This window comes from Staurois parvus, unplaced genomic scaffold, assembly GCF_062004578.1.
Source record: "Staurois parvus isolate SC_StPar_1 unplaced genomic scaffold, SC_StPar_1.0 ptg000019l, whole genome shotgun sequence".
In the NCBI taxonomy this organism is placed as follows: Eukaryota; Metazoa; Chordata; class Amphibia; order Anura; family Ranidae; genus Staurois; species Staurois parvus.
The window spans coordinates 29,014,322-29,039,208 of record NW_028317815.1 but is presented as its reverse complement, the minus strand read 5'-3'; the positions used below and the strand labels follow the sequence as shown (position 1 = coordinate 29,039,208).

The 24,887-nt window shown below is 41.7% G+C and overlaps 1 protein-coding gene across 1 annotated transcript in view; it reads right to left on the bottom strand.

The window, feature by feature from the left end:
* The window catches only part of GRM3 (glutamate metabotropic receptor 3), a 318,817-nt gene that overhangs the window by 120,047 nt on the left and 173,883 nt on the right, over positions 1-24,887 (bottom strand). Inside the window, exon 2 of the mRNA XM_089685978.1 lies at positions 4,395-4,952. Coding sequence (XP_089542104.1) covers positions 4,395-4,925 — 531 coding nt within the window. The 5' untranslated portion in view covers positions 4,926-4,952. The remainder of the gene's footprint in view (positions 1-4,394; positions 4,953-24,887) is intronic.

Genomic DNA, 24,887 nt, shown 5'->3' with positions numbered 1-24,887 from the left:
TGGTTCATAATCACTTAATCCACCAAGCCTCTCTCTGCAATAATCTGTGGTGTCTATTTCCTGTATTTTTATATGATTGGTTATGGCTGTGTACCTATTCTTATGGCAGCTGATGACCCATCCAACTACCTCCCTGCATTTCCAAGTGGAAATAAATATTTCAATTATAGGAGGTGAGTGGTATTATCAGTCTGCTATATATTTGTGTCTTCAGTTTGTTGTAACCAGGCTATGAATATGGTCTTTTCTGGACCAAAACTCGTTGGCATGTATTGTGCTATGTAACATTTTACTCCTTGTTTTCAATAAAGAAGATTTATTTACTTTTCACCTTGTTGCCGACATTCGTTCAGAAGTATCTATAGCTTTTCTCAGTACTGTTAACCTAACATGCACAGGGATATGAAAAGGGAGGTGAATTTATTATGATACTCAGTTCATGGAGCAGGTGATCCACAATTATTGATAGAGGGGTTTATTTACTAAAGCTGAAAAGTGCAAAATCAGGCTCACTTCTACACAGAAACCAATCAGCTTCTAACCTTGGCTTGTTCAATTAAGGTTTGGCAATAAAACCTGGAAGCTGATTGGTTTTTATGCACAAGTGAGCCTGATTTTGCACTCTCCAGTTTTACTTAATAAATCCCACTGGTTTTATCTTTCTAGCTATATAATGCAGTGAAACAATATGATGGCTGAATAAAATACAAATCTTTATCAGGTAGGTAGGTAGGAGTTCCTATTTGTGTATGTGAACTGTGTATTTAGATGTTTGCATGGAGTTTTCCTTTAAAACATCATTTAGAACATTGACTTTGATTATTCAGATTTTCATTTAAAAAGTTTGATCCATACAGTAGACCAGTGGTCTCCAAACTGTGACCAGGGGGCTGGGTGTGGCCCTTTGCTTGCTTATATGCGGCCCTTGGGCCATTATTTCCCCCACTGTCAGCAAAAATGGGGCATAGTTCCTGACACTGACAATAGGACACTATTCCAATATGATGGGGCATTTTCCTCCCACTGACACCAATGATGAGACACTATTCCTCCCAACGATACCAATGATGAGGAACTATTACCCTACCTAATACCAATGAAGGGGCATTGTTTATTCACGCTGATGCTGGGACATTGACTTCTCCCACTGGCCACAGTCCAGTCCCCCAAGTTTGAAGGACAGTAAACTGGCCCTTTGTTTAGAAATTTTGTAGACCCCTGCATTAGACTATTGTAATTCCTTTACTGTCGTCATATATTTCTAAATATAAAATATATACCTTTTTGAAGTTTTGAGTGTTTACCCTAAGTGGGTTGACCTGACTTTTGAATAATTAACGTTACACATTATCATAATAGAAGAAAAGAAAACTGCCCACTACAACCAAGGGAGAGTGATAGAAAATCTTACAAAGTTAAAAAAAATCAAAACAAGAGGTGTGTGTAAATCTTCCAATGTGGACACTTTTTTTTTGGGAAAAAAAATGTATAATGGGGAATTCCCCTTGCTTTTCAGTGATCTCCCTCACCTCTTGCTATATCTCCAAGACAGGAAGTGAAGTGAAACTCTCACCAATTGGACACAGACAACAAAAAATTAACCAACAGGGATTTTAATCCCTTCCTATTATACCCACAGCTACAAAGAAATGTTTGGGCTGTACATACACTTAAAGTGGTTCTAAAGGCAGAAATTATTTTTTTTTACCTTTTTTACCTTAATGCATTGCATGCATTAATGTAAAAAACCTTCTGACCGCAGCTCACCCCTCAACCCCCTAATACGTACCTGAGCCCCATTTTGCTCCAGCGATGTGCATGAGAGCCATGGCTCTCCCAGATCTTGCTCCCCTTATTTGCTCACACAGCAGAGGGAGCTATTGGCTTGCTGCTGTCAAGTAGAATATACGAAAAACAGGAAGAGCCGGCAACTCCAAAATCCTTTTTTTTTATTAGTGATGCAGAAATGACATAAAAGCACACTGATGCATTTCTGCAAGTAGACTTGATCCCAACTGTCATTCACAACCAGTGAGCCAATGACGAAAGAGTGTGGGCGGGGCATTGTCCATTCACAGGAGCGTGGCTCAGGAGTGAGCCCAAAGCTGTGCCTTGCTATTGGGGCCACTCGGCTGGGGGGAGGAGCGGCAGGGGACCCAAACAAAAGAGGATTGGGGCTGCTCTGTGCAAAACCATTGCATAGAGCAGGTAAGTATAACATGTTTTAATTTTTTTTTTAATTCCAACCTTTAGAATCATTTTAAGGTGAATGTTCCTTTGCTTATCAAATAAGATGGATGAATCTGTGCTCACTTTGAATACCTAGTCATATTCAAGGGAGAATAGAAAAACAAGATTTTTTTTTGGCACCTGACTAGATAATTGAAATTTCCTAAAATCTGTGTACATTTACTAGTCACATGACCAGTAGCAAAAAACCTTCCAATATGTTTTAGGAAGTACTATTAATATACTTTGCATATGTTTTCATGTTGGAAAAATATCAGCTTTTGAAGACATAACTGTTTTTTGTTTATGTCTGGTGGCTGTGGAATTAATAGCTGTCTGTGTTTCAATATGTCAATTATGTGAACTTGAGTTAATTGAAGTGAAAATGGTGCTGTGTACTAAGGGAGCACATGGTTCATCAAGCGTTGCAGTCCCTGAAAGATTTTCTGTAAGTGTTGTCATTTTTCAAGCTGTAGGTCTATACTCCACAGGGATAACTTGAAATTAGAAACATATTTTAGTTTTGTCCTTCTGTGACATCCAGCTCTCAGCCAAAATTTTTCATGTGGTCATTTGGGATATTTCTGTTGGATGAGAGAGTATCGCTGATAGAACATCTGTAGTGACTCAAAAAGTGTCAGCATTATGTTGTCACCTGATACATATAATTTCAGTACTATTAAGTGACAGTTAAAAAGTGTATATAATAAAAACAAGAACAAATGATTACCTTATTGTAGTTACTGGGGAAAGGAGGGTGTTTACTAAAACTGGTGAACACAGAATCTGGTGCAGCTGTGCGTCGTAACCAAACCGCTTCCAACTTCAGCTTGTTCAAATAAGCTTTGATAATAAAATCTGGAATCTGATTGGTTAAGAATAGAGGAGATACAAAAAACTAGCTTTTGGCTTCTTATACCTCTCAGGTGTGTCAGCTGGACTGTCATGTCTGTGCATTAGCTATGGCTCCTATAATGTGGTCTCAACAACCCTGTTGGATTGGTCATTATATGCTATACCAGATACAGTGAAAACCTAATGTGGATTACAACACTCACAAGTCCAAGGGGAATTATGTTCAGGATAAAACAAGAGATTCAAAAAGAGTTTGAATTAGTCTACATGCAAAACAAAAAACTCAGCTGTCAGAAAGACCAAGTAAAAAATGAATTGCTTCATTAACTTATCTGCCCCATATAGGCAAATTCATACGTGTATTGACTTTTTCATGGCTCAAAGTCTTTGGATTCATTGATGATATGCAGTGATGGCCAAATCTTTTAAAGACTGGTCTTTTCCAGGATCTACCCATAGTTGGGTCTGGCTACCCATCTGTGTGTATGTGAACACTTAAAGGTTGGTGATAGCATCCATTTAGAATTTATTACATTTTAAAGTAGGATTGCATAGCATGTGTCTGACCATGATCACATTTCCAAATATTATCATGCAAAAGTTAAACATGTTAACATCCGTTGTTATACAAGAGTTAGGTAGGATGGGCAGATATACAGAAATCAACGATGTGCATGAGATTATCATGTATTAATTCAGTGCTCTAAAATATCTTCCCCAGACACAAGATAACAGCTTACATTATTCTGTGTACTGGGAAATCTTGGAGCTTTTTCTTACAGTATTTTGATTACCCATATGGAAAAGACATAAACATGATTTTTTCTTGGTCAGCAGACTAGCTACTTTTTTTAGATTTATTGTAATATGAAAAATATTTCTAAAACTGAAATGCCATGGAGTGATCTTTTTACTAACCTAAGAATGTCCAAGAATTTGCTGGTAACTTCGCTGTTTTTTCTTACAGTACTGGCCCACTTTCTGTTATGTTCCTTAGAATATTAAATATTCAATTTGTTATCGTGTTCTGCATTTCAAATATGGGTAGAGCAGGACCTTGTGTCTGGATAAAAGAAGCTGCAGATCTAACTGAATATGATTTTCCATATATGTGCAATTCAGTAAAGTACACAGCTAGCACAAAAAGTTTGCTGTTAGGATTTCCCACACGAAAAATAAGTGCATTTTGTGTAAGACATCTGAAGGAAATTGTTGTAATATGGAAGTTAAATATGTATTTAAACAAAACATAGAACATTAAATATATAACTTATTCTTGTAAGTACCAAACAAGATTTAAATTGACTTACCTGTATGGAGACACTGCTATAGGAGCCACCAATGACTCCAGCGATAAGTAATGGACTGTTTCCTTGAATGGCAAGTGAGCCGTCTGGACACACATATTCTGCCTCATCCACCTTGGTCAATGAAGCCCTTACAAACTCCAGTGACTGTTCCAGAGCATAGGTGTCCCTAGAACAGGTATCCAGAATATGAACGCCTAGTTTTACTCCAGGTAGTAGTGTGCTGTCTCTGTTAATCTGATCAATAGCAAACAGCATGGCTTCCAGACGCTGGATACCTCGATCCTCATTGATTCTGCCGCATTCTTCACTTCCTGTGCCTTTTTCATTTATTGGAAATAAACCTCCTAAGACAAGGTCTCCCTCAATCTTTATTTCTTTCCTCACAAAATTGTGATCACTTGATGAAAGCAAAACTCCTTTGGAAAATAAGGCCAAAACAAATACCTGAAGGCTGGCAAAAGTCTTCATGATTTTTGCTTCTTGGTATAAACGTGGTAAAATCAAATTATTTTTCTTCCATAGCAGAATCATTTAGCTTGTTGTGGTGATGATACATCCCTAAAGAGAAATAATGGAAGAAAAGAGAGATATAAAATTATATAGTACGCCATCCATACCAAAGGAAAAATACCTCTTATGTCAAGGGTGTCTGAAAAGTGTCTCTGTTGCCACTAAAAACGAAATACTATTACACACATTCTTGGTTCACGTAAGAAAATAAAAAAATAATATGAATTATTTTATGAGAAACAAAAGGCATTAGATATATGAGACTGGTTTAAATTCTCAATTTTTTTAGCATACACTCTGGCCTTAATTTACCATTAGGCAAAGAGATGGCTTTTCACTGTTTATTTACTGGCTACTCCTTTGTTTTCAATTTTAAGTGCAATGAATTGTATAATGATTATTTACACATTATCACAGCATCTTACACCAAGTTAGGATCATAAAATCAAAGAAATATTTGGCTTCAAATAATTGATACTAGTAGAGGTTTTGTGCATACAGGCTTCAGTGATAGAATTCCTACATGCTCCCTAGCTCAGCTATACAACAATTTTATTTGCACACAATTTTGCTTTACAAAATAAGATAATAAAATATAACTACTGTTTGAAAGTTTTTGTGAGATGCAACATGTTCATTAGACTAATGGTATTATTCAATAAAGAAGTGAAAATGGCAATTATGAGCAAATTGCATCAGCCCAAAGAATCCAAGCAGATCTGATTTTACAGTAGTTGGATCAATGAAATAAAAAATTTGCTGCTGTGAGATCCTGTATTCCATCATTGTTCTTAATCCTAGTCAATAAGCACAGTATAATTTCAACCTAAGCTTTTTTTTTAGTTTGGGATAAAGTGAGGAGGAGACTGAAATGCTATTCTTTTCTATTGCTAACTGTGCTCCTGCTGGGAAGATCTAACTTTATTATTTGTCCTGGGGACAATTGTCACCAAGAAAATAAAAGAGAGAGAGAGTCTAAAATCTTGCGGTTGTCACTAAAACAGGAGTGGAAGGGATAACAGTTGGGACACCTGTTTTAGTGACATTTATCAGAGGTGGAAATTTTCCTCAGTTTGGGGAGATTTTCACTTCACCATGTATCAATGTGATGATGACGTACAAGAAAAGATATGGCCACAGACAGCAACATAAGTAAATAGGGCTACTAATGGGATGAACATTCAAAGATGTCAAGGTAAGTATGCTTTGCAAACAACTCTCATCTTTATTTGGACTACTGATCTTTGCTTGATAGACCTGAATAGACTTCCCACTAAGATTACATAACACAGAATATTGCAAAGGAAAAAATTTATGAAATCAATTCAAGTGTTAGCATCAAACATATTCAAGTCCATGAAGATTTCCAGATAAGATGTTTATTTTGTCAACTAACATATTTTGAATTTGTATTACTTAGGTGTGTGCTGTTCTGCTTCACGCAACAGTAGATATGTGGAACTTGATTTTATAGACTCCGCAAAGGGATTTCAATTCTTACTGTTCTTATGAACAGCAATAATCAAGTTACTGAATTTTACAGGATATTACATTAAGATTTAAAAAAGTGATTACAGAATTTTATAATAGTGCAATACGTTAGGCTAGCAATTAATTTTATCCCACACAATTTGTACTGAAGAAAAGTAAACCATTTTGCCATGAATAAAGAACACTGTTCTGAGATTTATCTTTAAACCTAGACATTTACTGTTTGATATGATATGTGGCTACCATGTTCATTGTGGCTGTTTCACATCATTAGTGGCTTTCGATTTCAATCACACAGACCTTATTAGTATGAAAAGAAATAAAAATAAGCAAAAACTGATAAGCAAATATAGCACATTGACAGGTGAGCATTAGATGCATTGGGGGGACTTAAAGGATAACTGTACTTTTACAAAAGTATAATTAATTGGGGTTCCTTAACAGCATCATTTTCTTTCCATGCCATACATTTTATAAACACAGGGTTGAATGAAAAGTAGTTTCTTCTCATTAATATATTTCTTTCATAGTGATTTTTTTAACAATATTACTGTATGTTGGTATTTTTATGACCATAGCTTAGACTAAATTAGAATATGTCTAGTTTATTTTGTCACATCTTTTGCAAATCTGATCCATCACAAGCAATATAATGTCAGATGTGAATTTATAGCATGTGCTTCCAAAAGGATAATGATGGATGGATTATAATTACTGCAGCAGCATTTTTTGCAGGTGCTACTGGAATGACTATGGAATTTGAAAGCAGCGCATTTGCACATTTAAGACTAAGCAAACTCATTTGGTCAAACAATAATTTCAATGGACACTAGCACTTGCTTCAGGGTATAATCCAACTTGGAGATTTAATTAGGAAAATGTCCTTGGTAGATTGTCACATAAGGAAACAAATATGTCCATTAAAATTAATGAGACTACGTGTACAAGCATTAGCAATAGAATTGGACATGTGGTAATCAGCATTTGGCATCTCTGTGCAAAAAAAAAAATCATTTGCAAACAAAATTTTTTGGCATGCTAAGAAACCAACTTATGTCATTGTATTGTAATAGTGTACACTGTAAAATAATATTGACAGGCTTTCCTAAACATATGGTAACCTAAAACAATTTTATTTTGTGCATCCTGGCTACATTGAGCAACTGCACAGCATGACATGAAAAAAAACTGGCAGCTGGGTGAACAATCTGCAATTGATTGATTAGTCTATTTGGTATAAGGGCCTTAACACCACTTTTGTTAAGCTGTTTTGTTGCACAGTATAAGGCCATGCACTCAAAAGTTGACACTTTTTGATGTATGCCAAGTGGTACCTGACTTTTGAGGAAGTGAAAGTGTAATAAAGCATATTTAAATTCGAAAGAAAGAACAAAAATATTATACACTGCTCAAAAAAATTAAAGGAAAACTTTGCTTGAGGTGATCGTAGCCGTATTAGTGCATTTGTGCATTTGCGACAGTGCAAATAAAAAAGTATCACTGACAGTACTCAATTGTTTCTAAGGAAAACTTTGAAAACACATCAGATCTCAATGGGGAAAAATATCATGCTGGATATCTATACTGATGTGGACTGGGTAATGTGTTAGGAACGTAAGGATGCCCCATCATTTGCTGGAAACTAAAATTACACTGTTCAACAAATTTTTATTTTTTGCCAGTTTTGGAAACAAAAGGATCCATTTCTTAATGAATTTCACATTCTGAGTTCAAATATAACAATGAAATTTGTCAATTGGCTCTAGTTTTTCTGTAAACGGAAAGTTTTCTACTATAGGCGTAATGACTACATAATAATTATATAGATAGATGTCTTTCCACAAATATAAAGCAAGTGATATTGACTACATAACAAAGCCTAAATGGCATAATATATTGCATAGGATTACCAAGAAAAATTATAGCCATAAGCTAAGTTGAATCATTTTAATACTTAGGATTCTCACTAGTTTTGTCTTCAGTTTGTGTCGGTTTTGCTTCTCTTGGCTTTTCTCTTGTATTCGAGGAAAGGGCTATCTCTTACAACTGCACGTGACTACACGCTTCAGGTTCTTCCTCACTTGACTCAACCACAAAGGATTCTGGTGCTTTAGGAATTGGTAGCCCCTCTCCATGAGGAACTGGACGTATTGCCGATGGAATATTTGGATAGTGCACAGATAACTTTTTCTTCTTATTTAGCCCTTTTACAATTGGAGGCACCATACAAAAGTAACAATTACTAACATGATCTGTTGGCTCTCTCCAAATCATTGGCACAGCGAAAAGCATAGATGCCTTTTTTCCATTCAACCATTGCTCCAGTGCCGTCCCACAAGAATTGCAGCATATATGTGGTGCCCAGCTCTTGTCCTGGTCTCCTATCTTGCAGCCAAAATACAAGTTGTAGGCTTTCTTAATCATTCCTGTTATCCTCCTTTTTTGTGAGATAAAAGTTATTTCACCGCAGATATAGCAGAAATTATCTGCTTTATTCACACAAGTTCGAGGCATTACTGAGTAGCCTATATAAGCATAAAACTGAATGTAAAGACGCTGTCGAACTACAATCAGCTACAGATACTGCAGCTTTTATGCAGTGAAGTGATGCAATTAAAGGCTAATATTGCATCATCTCAGTATACATGCAATTTTCTATTGGTCACCAGTATCAATTGCGCAATATGCAGCTGAAGTTGCATTATAATTTTGAATGGCTTACGTCATTAGATGGGTGAATATATCATGGAAACTAGAACCAATCAACATTTTTTAGGGTCATTTTCGTTTTCAGCACCCCAAAATTATGTAAGATTAGCTAATTTTATGCCCAAAACCTTTTACCTTTTGAACAGTGTTATCAACCTACAGAGGACTGATTTCAGAGACACCCTGAAAATCAGAGTGAAAAAATTATGCAGCATGCTAGTCCATTTTACTGAAACTTCATTGCAGCAACTCAAAATGGTACTCAATAGTTTGTATGGCCCCCACTTGCTTGTATGCATGCTTGACAATGTGGGGGCATGCTCCTAATGAGATGACGGGTGGTGTCCTGGGGTATTTCCTCCCAGATCTGGACCAAAGCATTACTGAGCTCCTGGAAGTCTGAGGTGTAACCTGGCAGCGTCAGATGAACCGAAACATGATATCCCAGAGGTGTTCTATTGGATTTAGGTCAGACGAGCGTGGGGGCCATTCAATGGTATAAATTCCTTCATCCGCCAGGAACTGCCTGCATGCTCTTGCCACATGAGGACAGGCATTTTCGTGCACCAGGAGGAACCCAGGACTCAGTGCACCAGCATAGGGTCTGACAATGAGTCCAAGGATTTCATCCTGATACCTAATGGCAGTCACAGTGCCATTGTCTAGCCTGTGCGTCCCTCCATGGATATGCCTCCCCAGACCATCACTGACCCACCTCCAAAAAGGTCATGCTGAACGATGTTACAGGCTGCATAACGTTCTCCATGGCTTCTCCAGACCCTTTCACATCTGTCACATGTGCTCAGGGTGAACCTGCTTTCATCTGTGAACAGCAGTGGTGGACCTGCCAATTCTGTTGTTCAATGGAAAATGCCAATCGAGTTCTATGGTGCCGAGCAGTGACCATAGAGCCCATTAGAGGACTTTGGGCCCTCAGGCCACCCTCATAGCATTCACACCCAGGTCTGATGGAGGTCATTTTGTAGGGCACTGGCAGTGCTCATCCTGTTCCTCCTTGCACAAAGGAGCAGATACCAGTCCTGCTGATGGGTTAAGGACCTTCTGTGGCCCTGTCCAGCTCTCCTAGAATAACTACCTGTCTCCTGGAATCTCCTCCATGCTCCTGAGACTGTGCTGGGAGACACAGCAAACCTTCTGGCAATGGCACGTATTGATGTGCCATCCTGGAGGAGTTGGACTGCCTGTGCAACCTCTGTAGAGTCCAGGTATTGCCTCATGCTACCTGTAGTGGCACTGACCCTAGGCAAATGCAAAACTAGTGAAAAACAGTCAGAAAAGATGAGTTCAGTGACCTCCACCTGTAAAACCATTCCTGTTTTGGGGGCTGTCTCATTTTTGCCCATTTAGTGTACCTGTTGTTAATTTCATTAACACCAAATCAGCCAAAACTGATTAACAACCCCCTCTGCTACTTAACTGACCAGATTAATATCCCAGGAATTTAATTGAATTGATGCTATACTCTGATTAAAAAGTGTTCCTTTAATTTTTTTGAGCTATATATATTGCAGTCTACCATAAAAGATAAACCATAGCTTTAAAGGTCTACCATAAGGATGAAAAAGTGGCCCTTTTCTAACAAAGCTGTGCACCAAAATGCATGGTATGAGCATTGTAGTGCACTGTGGTGTGTCATGTGGTGCACTGTACTGTACAGTGCATTGGGGTTCCATTTACATTAAATGATACTACAATGCATTATACACATAGCAGGCGTGTTGTCATACATTGTCAAAAAGCACAAGTGGAAATTAATAATTAATTAACCTTTAGAGAGTGGGTGAGAATCTGCCCAATAGGGACCAACAGCAATGAAAAACTGACAGTGGTTCTAAACCTTCAACCCTCTAAACAAATCAAAAAAAGTTGCCGTTAGTTATATTTTAAGGCATCATTCACCCTTATGCAATCAACTATTGTGTATTAGACTAGACTCCATCAAGGTCCATCTGGTCAACTCAGTGGATTGCTTTAAAAAAGGCCTGGATTCTTTCTTAGATACACAGAATATAACTGGATACTAACATTTATAGATAAAGTTGATCCAGGGAATATCCAATTGCCTCTCGGGGGATCAGGAAGGAATTTTTTTCCCTGCAAGAGCAAATTGGATCATGCTTTTCTGGTTTTTTTTGCCTTCCTCTGGATCAACTGTGGGTATAGGATTATAACTTTTTTTTGTTTTAGTTGAACTGGATTTTTGACTTTTGTCTTTTTTCAGCCAGACTAACTATGTAACTATGTAATAAAACAAGTAACAATACAAGTTAAGGTGTACATACATTAGGGCAGTCCATTCATTATGAATGGGCTGCCAATGCACCACAAAGGTTGAAAAGTTTTACGCCACCCTTTTGTAGCAAAAAGCTATGTGCTTTGTGGTTTCCTGCAGTGTGTTGCACTCTACCATACAGTGCATTGGAGTGCCATTCATAATGAATAGCACAACTTACCACATACAGAGCAGGTTCATTGCCATGTATTGTGACAAAGCATGTTGTTATCAAACACATGTGTGAGTGGGCCCTAAATTATTAAGACCTTTGTAGCTAGATTGTCTGTTCAGTGCCTAAAACATCAACAGGGAACCTAGGGGCACTACCATTTGGGAAAAAGTTTAGTGGTTGAGTTGGAAATATTCAAGGACTGTACTACCTAGCTTTTTGCAGTGACTGCACTGATATCATTTTGCAAGTTGGAAGATAAATTATCTCTCAATCTGTCTAATTCATCAGTTTCTTTCCTCACTTTGGCTTATCTGTTATATCTAGTTGTGTCTCCAAAACAAGAAGTAAAGGTAAATCTTCGCAATGGGACACAAACAGCATTTAAAATTGGGCAGGTGTTTGAATGTCTTTCCTGCTCCATCCAATACAAAAATGCCTTTGGATGCACTTCAAAACAAGAAAAGAGCTTGGGGCCAGAAAATATTGCAGCACTTGTTGGAACCTTTATTCACATTTACAGAGCATACATTGCTTAGGGAGCTGGGTTTAGCTGATTTAACACTACATATGCCTTTATTGATTGCAACTCCATAGTTTTTCTCTAAACACAGCAGGCTTCTGAAGCCTGACTTCACCTTCACAATGTAACCTGAACTGAAGAATTAATTTCCTAGGACTGACAGCATGTTGCTGAAGGTAAATAAGTAGCTCTCTGAGTGGTGATCACAGTTGTCAATAGAGATCACAGAGCCTCTTATGGCCCTCACCCACTGCTATATGTACTGTCATATACAGTATGTTATGGCAATTAACAAACTTTATATCCCTAAAGCATAACTACACTGCTTCTGAGCACCACAAAGCAAACATGCTATTTAATTTGTTTTTTAAATACAAAGCAAACGTATCCATTCATTCATTCATGTCTCCATGCTTTATTTTGCTGGGAAATCACTTTGAAAAACACCTTCTAGCATTTCTGGCCATGGCCATCTTGAGTAAGGGCAGATGATTCACGTAGCATTTACTTCCTGGAATCCATCTGCCCTTAGCTGAGGAATGCAAGCAGGAGGGTGTGCTTAGCTGAGAAACCCCTCCTCTCCTCTTGAAGACTTCTAGGATTTATGACATCTTTTGTCTAGGCATAGAAACCAGAAAGTGAAGAAATGTTAAAAAAAGTTTAAAACACAAACATATGATATACTTTCCTATCTATTTACTAATGCTAGCAGCAAGGAAAAAAATCAATGTTGCTTCAGAGAGTGAAGTTCCTCCAAGTTCACCCTACATATTATAATACACCAGGGTTGATTTACTAAAACTGGAGAGTGCAAAATCTGGTGATCTGTGAATGGTAGCCAATCAGCTTCTAAGTTCAGCTTGTTCAGTCAAGCTTTGATTGGTTGATTGGTTTCTATTAATACATATGTGAATAGGTAGGTGCTAAAATATGTCATAAAACAAAAATATCTAGCAATAGCATAAAACAAATAATAATCATGGGCACAATATGATGAAAAGTGAACACTTAGTGACAGTCCGATAAAGATGTAGTCCCATAGACCAAAAATGCTTCCTCTTTCAGCGTGTGCAGATAATAATGTCTCACACCAGAAAAAATTGAGCCCGGTTAAGGTGGTCAAATAACCCTTTGTGATCATAAATACTGATGACCAGCAGTAAACGCTCGTGCATCAGGCCTCCTGGTCTCCTAATATGAGATGTGGATCCAGGGGGGTAAAATATGACTGCCCCCAGTTGAATGATCACAAGACAGTGGGTATACAAATGGTGGATGGATTTCCAATCCCAGGCTCTCCTCAGGAAAAAGCTATTGCTCCAAACAGCAAACTTCAGTTCTGGGTATTCCAGTACACCTACTTTTCACTATACAGCAATTTTCTTCCCATTCAGGAGGGGTGTCCAGCTCAGCTGCTTAATGATAACGCAAGTGTCCCACCAGCTCTGGAGTCTGATTGTTAGCCACACACTTCCCAATCTGTAAGCATTCACAGACTGCAATTCCCTCCAGGGCAGATGGTTCATGTATCATTTACTTCCTAGAATCCATCTACTCTTAACTGAAGTATGCAAGCAGGAGGGTGTGCTTAACTGAGAAACCCTCCTCCCCTCTTCAGAATTCTGGGATTTATGACAGCTTTAGTCTAGGCAGAGAAACCAGGAAGTAACTGAAGAAATGTTAAGAAAAAGTTTAAAACACAAAAATAAGATATACTTCCCTATCTATTTACTAATGCTAGCAGCAAGGAAAAATGATCAATGTTGATTCAGAGAGTGAAGTTCCTTCAAGTTCACCCTACATATAATACACCGGGTCGATTTACTAAAACTGGAGAGTGCAAAATCCTGTGAGCTGTGAATGGTAGCCAATCAGCTTCTGAATTCAGCTTGTTCAGTTAAGCTTTGACAATAAAACATGGAAGCTGATTGGTTTCTATGCAGAGCTACACTGAATTTTTCACTTTCCAGTTTTAGTAAATCTACCCCACCATGGTACAATCTGATTGTAAAATCTCCATTAGATCTACCACAAAAATGTAGTGCGAGGGTCTGCCTAATTGTATACAGATTTATTGGTTGCATTTGGAAAATCCAAGTTGATTGTACAAAGATTGTAAGGTCATGTATGGTAAGCATTAACAGTAGCTCTGTTCTCTTTATCTATTCAACCAAATAAGATAAACCTTCTGTACCTGAAAGGTTTTTTTAAATTCTGATTGGCTATGTACCATATTGACAGATTTACATTTATTTACCACACACTAGTAAATGACTTTAATGCCCCCATGAAGTTAGCCCAATTACAGTTTATACCTTTTAAAATGGTCTGAAATTAAATAGAATTTTGGTCACTGTGGCTCCTTAGACAACATAGTGTATATAAAGAAAATCTCCAACTTTCCATAAAATTCTTAACCTGTTCCTGCCCGACCAATAGCAGAATGATGGCCGAGCGGGACTCTCGTCGATCCAGGTGGGAGTAATATGACATCCTTGTCAGACCGTGCCACGTGCATGTCTGCAGGGCTGCGCTGTGGGAAGATCTGTCACCGGCTGTGTACCTTGGACACAGCCAATGACAGATCTGTGTACTGGCCCCTTGCCAGTACCATGTGACCAGTCACAGCAGGTCACATGACAATTGTAACAATGGATGGCTTCCTTTCATGCATTGTATACAATTGTGTCACTAGCTGTGATTGGTCACAGGGATCACATGTACAGGCTGGGCCAATCACAGCCCATCTGTGTCAGGTGATAAGCTGTGGCCAATCACAGTTAATCACAATATAAAAACCTGAATTAATCGATTTCATTCAGGTAAATGCTTGCTTATAGCAATCATAATTACTGATCACTTCCCTAAAGTAGTACAATGTTACTATGGCAACATTATGCTACTCTGGTCACAGTGTATTATGAGAAAAAAATCTTAAAAAAAAAGAAAAAAGTAATAAAAAGCTACAAAAATTAAAAAACCTATTATTTTTTCTTTGTACTGTCACCAATCAGTGTCCCTGATCACCGCCACATCAGTTATATAATGACGCTGTACTTCACGGGTGATAGTATGTAAAAAAAAAATTGTGAAAAAACATTTTTTTAATCTCTTCATCTTCCAAAAAACTATGACAAAAGAATTACATCTTCAAAAAACTTGCCATGCCTCTTACCAAATACCTCAGACTGTCTACTTTTCAAAAAGGGGTCATATCATATTTGTGGGATATCTGTACTGTCCTGACATTTTTGGGCCTCATGAAATTAGATTGGCTGTCAGTATTTCAGGATTGATCAATTTTCAAATATATCCCATCGTTTGTGAACTCTAAACTTTCCTACAGACTAAATAATAAACACTGATTTGGGTTATTTTCACTAAAGAAATGTAGCAGAATAGATCTTGGCCTAAATTTATGATGAACAATTATTTATTTGCAAGATTTTATAACAGAAACAAAGAAAACATGTTTTTTTTCAAAATTGTCTGTATTTTTCCTTAATTTAGCAAAAAATAAAAACCCAGTGGTGATTAAATACCACTAAAAGAAAGTTCTAGTTGTGTGAACAAAATGATAAAAATATAGTTTGGGTACAGCGTTGCATGAACATGCAATTGTCATTCAAAATGTGAGCATTCTGAAAGCTGAAAATTGGCCTGGGCAGGTAGGGGGTAAAAGTGCCCGGTACTGAAGCGGTTAAATGAATGTACTGTATATATTCAGAACCAGCACTTACATTCCAAAGTGACTTGGAAAGAGGTAAAGCCAAACAAGGAAAAAAAATAATGTATATATACAGTGGATTAGGATTTATACAAATGCATCTAGCTACATATTCTCTAATCTGTGTCTTTTCCCCTTTAAGCAGTTCAATACAGGAATGTACTATATCTTTTTAAACAGAAGTATTTTCAGTATTTGAAGCATTCTAGCTCAGTGACACATTAAATATCTAATCATAGGTTTCAGTACTTGCTGTAACTGTCGGCAAAACACTTTACGTCCTGCTGAGTGATTCCAGCAATTTATAACTAGTAATCAAAGCATCATTACTCTATCACCATAAGCTTGTCTTCAAGCCCATTAGCCTATAGTCAAGCATTATTACCCAAGTACTGCAGCCAGTTGTGACTGTTTCATAGCTATGATTACAGTATGTTCTGTATAACAAATAATGCTGGGTATATTTGGTTTTAAATGATTATGTTAGTTCTCTTAACTGCAGTAAAATATTATATATAAAAATGACTAATATAGCAGCTGTCTTTGTTTAGGAGGATTAAATATTTCAAAGTACCCAGAAAATAAAAGTAGGATTTACTATTCAAAGAAACATTTTAGCACTATTAACTGAATTTAATCCCAGTTTAATCACTTCTGTATTTCTCTTGATACAGAATCAATATAGGTTGGATTGTTTAAAAAGGATTAAACCATTAATATTGTTCAAACCAGAGTACCTACTGGTAGATGAATGCCTTCACCAAATTGTGTCAAACTCCTGGCTATTGGTCCCTCACGGCATCCCTCGCCGTAGGTTTTAAAGCGATTCTAAAGGTTAATTTTTATTTTTTGGGAGAATAACAAACATGTCTATACTTAGCTGCTGTGTGCAGTGGTTTTGCACATAGCAGCCTGGATCCTCTTGTTCTCGGAACCCCCACAGGCTTTGCTGGCCCTTCCCTCCTGTTGGGTGCCCTCACAGCAAGCAGCTTGCTATGGGGGCACCAGCTGCTCCATGTGTCCATTCACACTTGAATGGCCCTGCCCCCACTATCTCCTCATTGGCTGATTGGCTGTGATTGACAGCAGCGGGAGCCAATAGCTCCCACTTGCTGTCTCAGCCAATGAGGAGGCAGAGACCCGGGACAGACGAGGCTGTTGTTCACATCGCTTCTGCACACAGAAGGTTTTTTACCTTCATGCATAGAATGCATGAAGGTAAAAAACTTTGAGCCTTTACAACCATTCTAATACTATAGAGTAAAGGAATGTACACATGGAATGTGTTTCTGGCACTTTACTGGAACTTCTCAAAGATGGCCATGACATCTAACATCACGTTGACATACTGACAGAATTGTTCAGTGCAAAATGCCATACACAGGAACAGAAATTCTGTAGTTGTCATTTGGGCGGAGAACACCAGTGCCACTTCCCCAAGTGTACTAAGCCCACAGCATTCAGCTTCCATCACCGAGTAGGAACAAGATGTCCTCATTAGTATACCAGTCTCTTCCAGTGTCCTTGTTTATGGTTCTACCAAGACGGACATGCTCCCAGATGTTATTCTTGTTCTTAGGTGTACTGGTACTCATGTCAGAGGACTTCAAACTGGGCTAAACAGCCTTCTGCATCCTGATCATGGTCCACAAAGAACAGTAAAAGAGTCATGGTGATAACAACGGGTCCTTCTGGTTGCTGAACATCCTCAGCCAGGGTTTCAGATCTGTTAAGGGCTCTTGGGTAGGTGTTGACTACTAGAGATGAGCGAATCGAAGTATCCGAAGTGGAATTCGAGTCGAATATTGGAAAAATTTCGATTCGTGCCGAATCCGAAAAACAGCCTAATTCGGACGCGCGAATCGAAATTTTTCCGAAAATGGCGGCTGACATGTGCGGCGACGGAGCGGGGATGTCGGGGAAGGCGCGCAGACAAGGCGCGCTGCCCCATAATGCATTCCTCAACGACATGTGATCGCATCAGCCAATCAGCAGCCAGCCAGCCAGCACTGTGTAATGGTCGAGGTATATATAGCGGCCATTTTGGAAATCTTCATTTGCCTGCAGTCATTGAACAGAGGCAGACCGCTCTGTACTAGGGACAGGGACAGAGTTAGGGCCACAGAAACGAGAATTGGGGACAGAGAGAAGTTACTTAGGGACAGAGAACCATTACTCAGGGACACAGACTTGTTAATGAGGGCCACAGAATCGTTATTTAGGGACAAAGAAACGCTAGTTAGGGCCACAGAATTCATACTCAGGGACAGACAGAATTTTCACTCAGTGCCAGAGAATTGTTACTTAGGGCCACAGAAACGTTATTAGGGCCACAGAATTTTTACTCAGGGACAGACAGAATTGTTACTGAGTGCCAGAGAATTGTTACTCAGGGACAGACAGAATTGTTACTGAGTGCCAGAGAATTCTTACTCAGGGCCACAGAATTCATACTCAGGGACAGACAGAATTGTTACTCAGGGACAGACAGAATTGTTACTGAGTGCCAGAGAATTGTTACTCAGGGACAGACAGAATTGTTACTGAGTGCCAGAGAATTGTTACTCAGGGACAGACAGAATTGTTACTGAGTGCCAGAGAATTGTTACTCAGGGACAGACAGAATTGTTACTGAGTGCCAGAGAATTGTTACTCGCACAGACACAAAATTGTTACTTGCACAGACACAGAATTGTTACTCGCACAGACAGAATTGTTACTCAGGGCCACAGAATTCATACTCAGGGACAGACAGAATTGTTACTGAGTGCCAGAGAATTGTTACTCAGGGACAGACAGAATTGTTACTGAGTGCCAGAGAATTGTTACTCAGGGACAGACAGAATTGTTACTGAGTGCCAGAGAATTGTTACTCAGGGACAGACAGAATTGTTACTGAGTGCCAGAGAATTGTTACTCGCACAGACACAAAATTGTTACTTGCACAGACACAGAATTGTTACTCGCACAGACACAGAATTGTTACTCAGGGCCACAGAATTCATACTCAGGGACAGACAGAATTGTTACTGAGTGCCAGAGAATTGTTACTCAGGGACAGACAGAATTGTTACTGAGTGCCAGAGAATTGTTACTCAGGGACAGACAGAATTGTTACTGAGTGCCAGAGAATTGTTACTCGCACAGACACAAAATTGTTACTTGCACAGACACAGAATTGTTACTCGCACAGACACAGAATTGTTACTCAGGGCCACAGAATTCATACTCAGGGACAGACAGAATTGTTACTGAGTGCCAGAGAATTGTTACTCAGGGACAGACAGAATTGTTACTGAGTGCCAGAGAATTGTTACTCGCACAGACACAAAATTGTTACTTGCACAGACACAGAATTGTTACTCGCACAGACACAGAATTGTTACTCAGGGCCACAGAATTCATACTCAGGGACAGACAGAATTGTTACTGAGTGCCAGAGAATTGTTACTTAGGGACAGACAGAATTGTTACTGAGTGCCAGAGAATTGTTACTCAGGGACAGACAGAATTGTTACTGAGTGCCAGAGAATTGTTACTCGCACAGACACAAAATTGTTACTTGCACAGACACAGAATTGTTACTCGCACAGACACAGAATTGTTACTCAGGGCCACAGAATTCATACTCAGGGACAGACAGAATTGTTACTGAGTGCCAGAGAATTGTTACTCAGGGACAGACAGAATTGTTACTGAGTGCCAGAGAATTGTTACTCAGGGACAGACAGAATTGTTACTGAGTGCCAGAGAATTGTTACTCGCACAGACACAAAATTGTTACTTGCACAGACACAGAATTGTTACTCGCACAGACACAGAATTGTTACTCAGGGCCACAGAATTCATACTCAGGGACAGACAGAATTGTTACTGAGTGCCAGAGAATTGTTACTCAGGGACAGACAGAATTGTTACTGAGTGCCAGAGAATTGTTACTCAGGGACAGACAGAATTGTTACTGAGTGCCAGAGAATTGTTACTCAGGGACAGACAGAATTGTTACTGAGTGCCAGAGAATTGTTACTCAGGGACAGACAGAATTATTACTGAGTGCCAGAGAATTGTTACTCGCACAGACACAAAATTGTTACTTGCACAGACACAGAATTGTTACTCGCACAGACACAGAATTGTTACTCAGGGCCACAGAATTCATACTCAGGGACAGACAGAATTGTTACTGAGTGCCAGAGAATTGTTACTCAGGGACAGACAGAATTGTTACTGAGTGCCAGAGAATTGTTACTCGCACAGACACAAAATTGTTACTTGCACAGACACAGAATTGTTACTCGCACAGACACAGAATTGTTACTCAGGGCCACAGAATTCATACTCAGGGACAGACAGAATTGTTACTGAGTGCCAGAGAATTGTTACTCAGGGACAGACAGAATTGTTACTGAGTGCCAGAGAATTGTTACTCAGGGACAGACAGAATTGTTACTGAGTGCCAGAGAATTGTTACTCGCACAGACACAAAATTGTTACTTGCACAGACACAGAATTGTTACTCGCACAGACACAGAATTGTTACTCGCACAGACACAGAATTGTTACTCAGGGCCACAGAATTCATACTCAGGGACAGACAGAATTGTTACTGAGTGCCAGAGAATTGTTACTCAGGGACACCTAATCGTTGAATTAAATAGTATGTCAGACAACATGCAGAGGAGTGGCAGAGGAGGCAATGTTTTAGGAGCGAGCAGACGTGGCAGCAGAGGAAGGGGTCGAGGCAGCAGTATTCGAAGCCAGAGGCCAGTGCTCCCGGTGTCATCCAGCGGTCGTGTCTCCACCGACAACCCTGCCGTCATTGATTGGTTGGCTCGGTCGTCTTCCTCTTCCCAGGTCACCTCTGACACCTACAGCCAACGGTCGGTGGGTACGTCAGACACAACCGTTAGTTGGCATGGCCCGGGAGCAAGCCCACTGAAATCACGTGTCCTCTACCTGCCCCTGTCCTTTGCTGTTCCCTCACCAAGCGAAGTATCGCATGCTGTGGGCTCAGCCCCACTGTACAGTGAGGAAGAGCTAACAGAGGGCGGTCAGGAACGGGGGGAGACATCGGCCTTTTCAGCAGCCAAGCGAACAAGTACTGGCGAGGAGAGTGGCTCGGTAGCCGGTCTAGAGACAGGTCTGTCTCCTGACCCAGACGCAGCCGAGGGGGCTAGTAGTGAGGCGGAGACCCTACTTGATGATGAGGAGGTTGATCGCACTTGGCAGCCTCGTCGTCATCAGGCAATTTCTTCCGCATCATCAGGAGAAGAGGGTGGCAGCTTGGCAGCGAGCAAAACAGTCGGTGGGTTGCCCAGGAGACAGCAGCAGGGTCGCATCAGTGTCAGTGGAGCCAAACGTCCACGGAGTAGAGCACCAGCTCCACTGCAGCCTACCACCACGGCCAGTAGTGGTGCCGGTGCGCACGGAGGAAGTAGCAGTCAGCCAGTGAAGAGTAGCGGGGGCAAAGTTTCCTACTCGGTGGTGTGGCAATTTTTCCTCAAGCCGCCCGAGGAAGTAAACGTAGCCGTATGTCGACTATGTGGCCAGAAATGCAAGCGTGGCCAGGGGGCCCATGTTGGGACTACAGCGTTGCGTCAGCATATGCAGCGTCACCATTCGGTGGCCTGGGAAAACCGTGATAAACATACGGCGGTTCTGCCTGCCCCAGCCCCCGCTCCATCACCCGCTCCGTTACTTGCTCCGTCACCCGACGTCGTCAATCGCCCTCTATCAGCCAGTCAAGGCTCCAACACCTCTGCTGAGGGGAGTTGTCGCTCGTTGGCATCTTCCGCTCGTTCAGATGCTCCTTCTCCTGCTACTCCTCTTCTCGGATTCCGTCAACAGTCTTTCTTGGAATCCGTATCCAAGAGACAACAGTTTGCGAGCACGCACCCGACGGTGCAAAAGCTGAACGTCCTCCTGTCCAAGTTGCTGGTGCTGCAGTCCCTCCCTTTCCAACTGGTGGACTCAGCACCTTTCCGAGAAATGATGGCTTGTGCCGCGCCGCGGTGGAGAGTGCCAAGCCGTCATTTCTTTGCCCAAAAGGCAGTGCCAGCCCTGCATTCACATGTAGAAGAGATGGTGGGCCAGTCTTTGAGCATGTCGGTCTCTGCCAAAGTGCACGGCAGCGCCGACGTGTGGAGCTGTAACTACGGTCAGGGACAGTACATGTCATTTACGGCCCACTGGGTGAACGTGGTGCCGGCACAGCCGCACCAGCAACTTGGACAGGTCACGACGCTTTTGCCTCCACGTTTGCACGTCCTTGGTCCAGCAAGCATGTCCGCCTCTACCACCTCTTTTTCCGCCGTGTCCTCAGCCGCCACCCCCGTGCCAAGTCCCATTACCCGACCGGCATATCACATGTGCAGGGCGCAACGGTGTCACGCTGTGCTGCACCTGGTATGCCTTGGCGAACGTAGTCACACAGGGGAGGAACTGCTGAGTGTAATGAACAGAGAAATCGACAGATGGCTGTCTCCGCGCAAACTAAAAATCGGAACCATGTTGACTGACAACGGAAAGAACATGGTGTCTGCTCTGCGTCAAGGAAGGTTGTGCCATGCGCCATGCATGGCTCACGTGTTCAATCTGGTTGTCAAGCGGTTCCTAAAATCCACCATCCCACTGCAAGACATCCTTAAAATGTCACGTAAACTGTGCATGCATTTCAGCCATTCCTACACCGCAAAGAACACCCTCATTGAGCTGCAGCGGCAGAACGGAATTCCACAGCATCGCCTGATCTGCGACGTTGCAACAAGGTGGAATTCAACCCTACACATGTTAGACCGCCTTTACGAGCAGCGAAAGGCCATCACCGATTTCCTGATGTTACAAGCGGATAAAGGTACTCCCCTGTGTAACTTAGATGTCAGCCATTGGCAGCTCATGCGTGACACCTGCCGCTTGCTCAGGCCCTTTGAGGAGGCCACGCTATTCGTGAGTCGGCAGGACTATGGGATGAACGACGTCATTCCTCTGTTGCACGTCCTGGAACAAATGCTGTTAACAATGGCTGGTCAGGGTGCGGTAGACGTGGCGCACAGATCTCAACGCCACATGACCCCTGTGGGGGCAGGACAGGAAGAAGAGGAGGAGGTAGAGGAGGACATTTGTGCTCAGGAATTATTGAGTGAAATGGGTGGTTTTTCCACTCAGCGGACAGGAGTGGAGGAGCAGGAGCATCTGGTAGAGGAGGAGGAGGAGGAGACAGAGGACCCAGACGCACCGTGGCAGTATGCTGTGGAGATGGAGGCAGGGAGTCCCTCGCATTCCTTGGCACAAATGGCCCATAGCATGCTCGGTTGCTTGCGTAGCGACAGCCGAATAATAACCATCAGACAGAGGGATGACTTTTGGCTGTCCACCTTGTTGGACCCTCGCTACCGGTCCAAAATGGTGGCCTTTTTCACACCTGCTGAGAGGGAGGCCAAAATTACGTACTATAAAAACCACCTATGTAGTCAGTTGGTCTCTGCCTTTGTGCGCCAACGTCCATCCTCAGACACTGTGGGCCCTGTGCGCTCGCGTTCCGCTGGCATGGCAGCAGGGGAGGGGTGGGGTGGTAGGAGCAGTGGCAGCTCCACCAGCAGCGGCTGCCTCAGTCTGCAGTCGATGATGAGTAGCTTTCTTCACCAGCGCAGTGAGGAAACTACTAACCAGCCGCAGCAGCAGCAGCAGCATCAGGTGGACCTGGAGCAGGAGCTCAAACAACAGGCTTGGGCCTACTTGGACAGCACCCTGCCAACCGAGGTAGACAATCCCCTTGACTACTGGGCAACGAAACTTGACCTTTGGCCCCAACTAGCTGAATTTGCCCTTGAAAGGCTGTCATGCCCGGCCAGTAGCGTGGCATCGGAGCGCGTGTTTAGTGCGGCAGGAGGTATTGTAACTCCGCGGAGGACACGACTGTCCACCCAAAGTGTGGAGAGACTCACGTTTGTGAAAATGAATCAGGCGTGGATTAGTCTGGATTTTAAACCACCAGTTCCTGACACAACTGACTAAATCCGCCATGAATCATGCCTCAAACATGTGCCACTTTCAGGTCTCCTCACACTGCTGGTGTGTTTAATTTTTTGACATAGGGTGCTGGCAGATTACGGGCCTCCTATAGCTGCTGCCAGGCCCCTAATCTGCCATAGGCCCCTATATACCGCCTCCTCATGCTGCTGCTAGGTCCAGAGTCTCTCATGGGTCCCTGTACGGCCTCCCATTGCTGCTGTCTCCATCGCCACACTCTGCTGCCATGTGCCACTTTCAGGTCTCTTCACACTGCTGGTGTGTTTAATTTTTTGACATAGGGTGCAGGCAGATTACGGGCCTCACATAGCTGCTGCCAGGCCCCTAATCTGCCATGGGCCCCTATATACCGCCTCCTCATGCTGCTGCCAAGTCCAGAGTCTCTCATGGGTCCCTGTACGGCCTCCCATTGCTGCTGTCTCCATCGCCACACTCTGCTGCCATGTGCCACTTTCAGGTCTCTTCACACTGCTGGTGTGTTTAATTTTTTGACATAGGGTGCAGGCAGATTACGGGCCTCACATAGCTGCTGCCAGGCCCCTAATCTGCCATGGGCCCCTATATACCGCCTCCTCATGCTGCTGCCAAGTCCAGAGTCTCTCATGGGTCCCTGTACGGCCTCCCATTGCTGCTGTCTCCATCGCCACACTCTGCTGCCATGTGCCACTTTCAGGTCTCTTCACACTGCTGGTGTGTTTAATTTTTTGACATAGGGTGCAGGCAGATTACGGGCCTCACATAGCTGCTGCCAGGCCCCTAATCTGCCATGGGCCCCTATATACCGCCTCCTCATGCTGCTGCCAAGTCCAGAGTCTCTCATGGGTCCCTGTACGGCCTCCCATTGCTGCTGTCTCCATCGCCACACTCTGCTGCCATGTGCCACTTTCAGGTCTCTTCACACTGCTGGTGTGTTTAATTTTTTGACATAGGGTGCAGGCAGATTACGGGCCTCACATAGCTGCTGCCAGGCCCCTAATCTGCCATGGGCCCCTATATACCGCCTCCTCATGCTGCTGCCAAGTCTAGAGTCTCTCATGGGT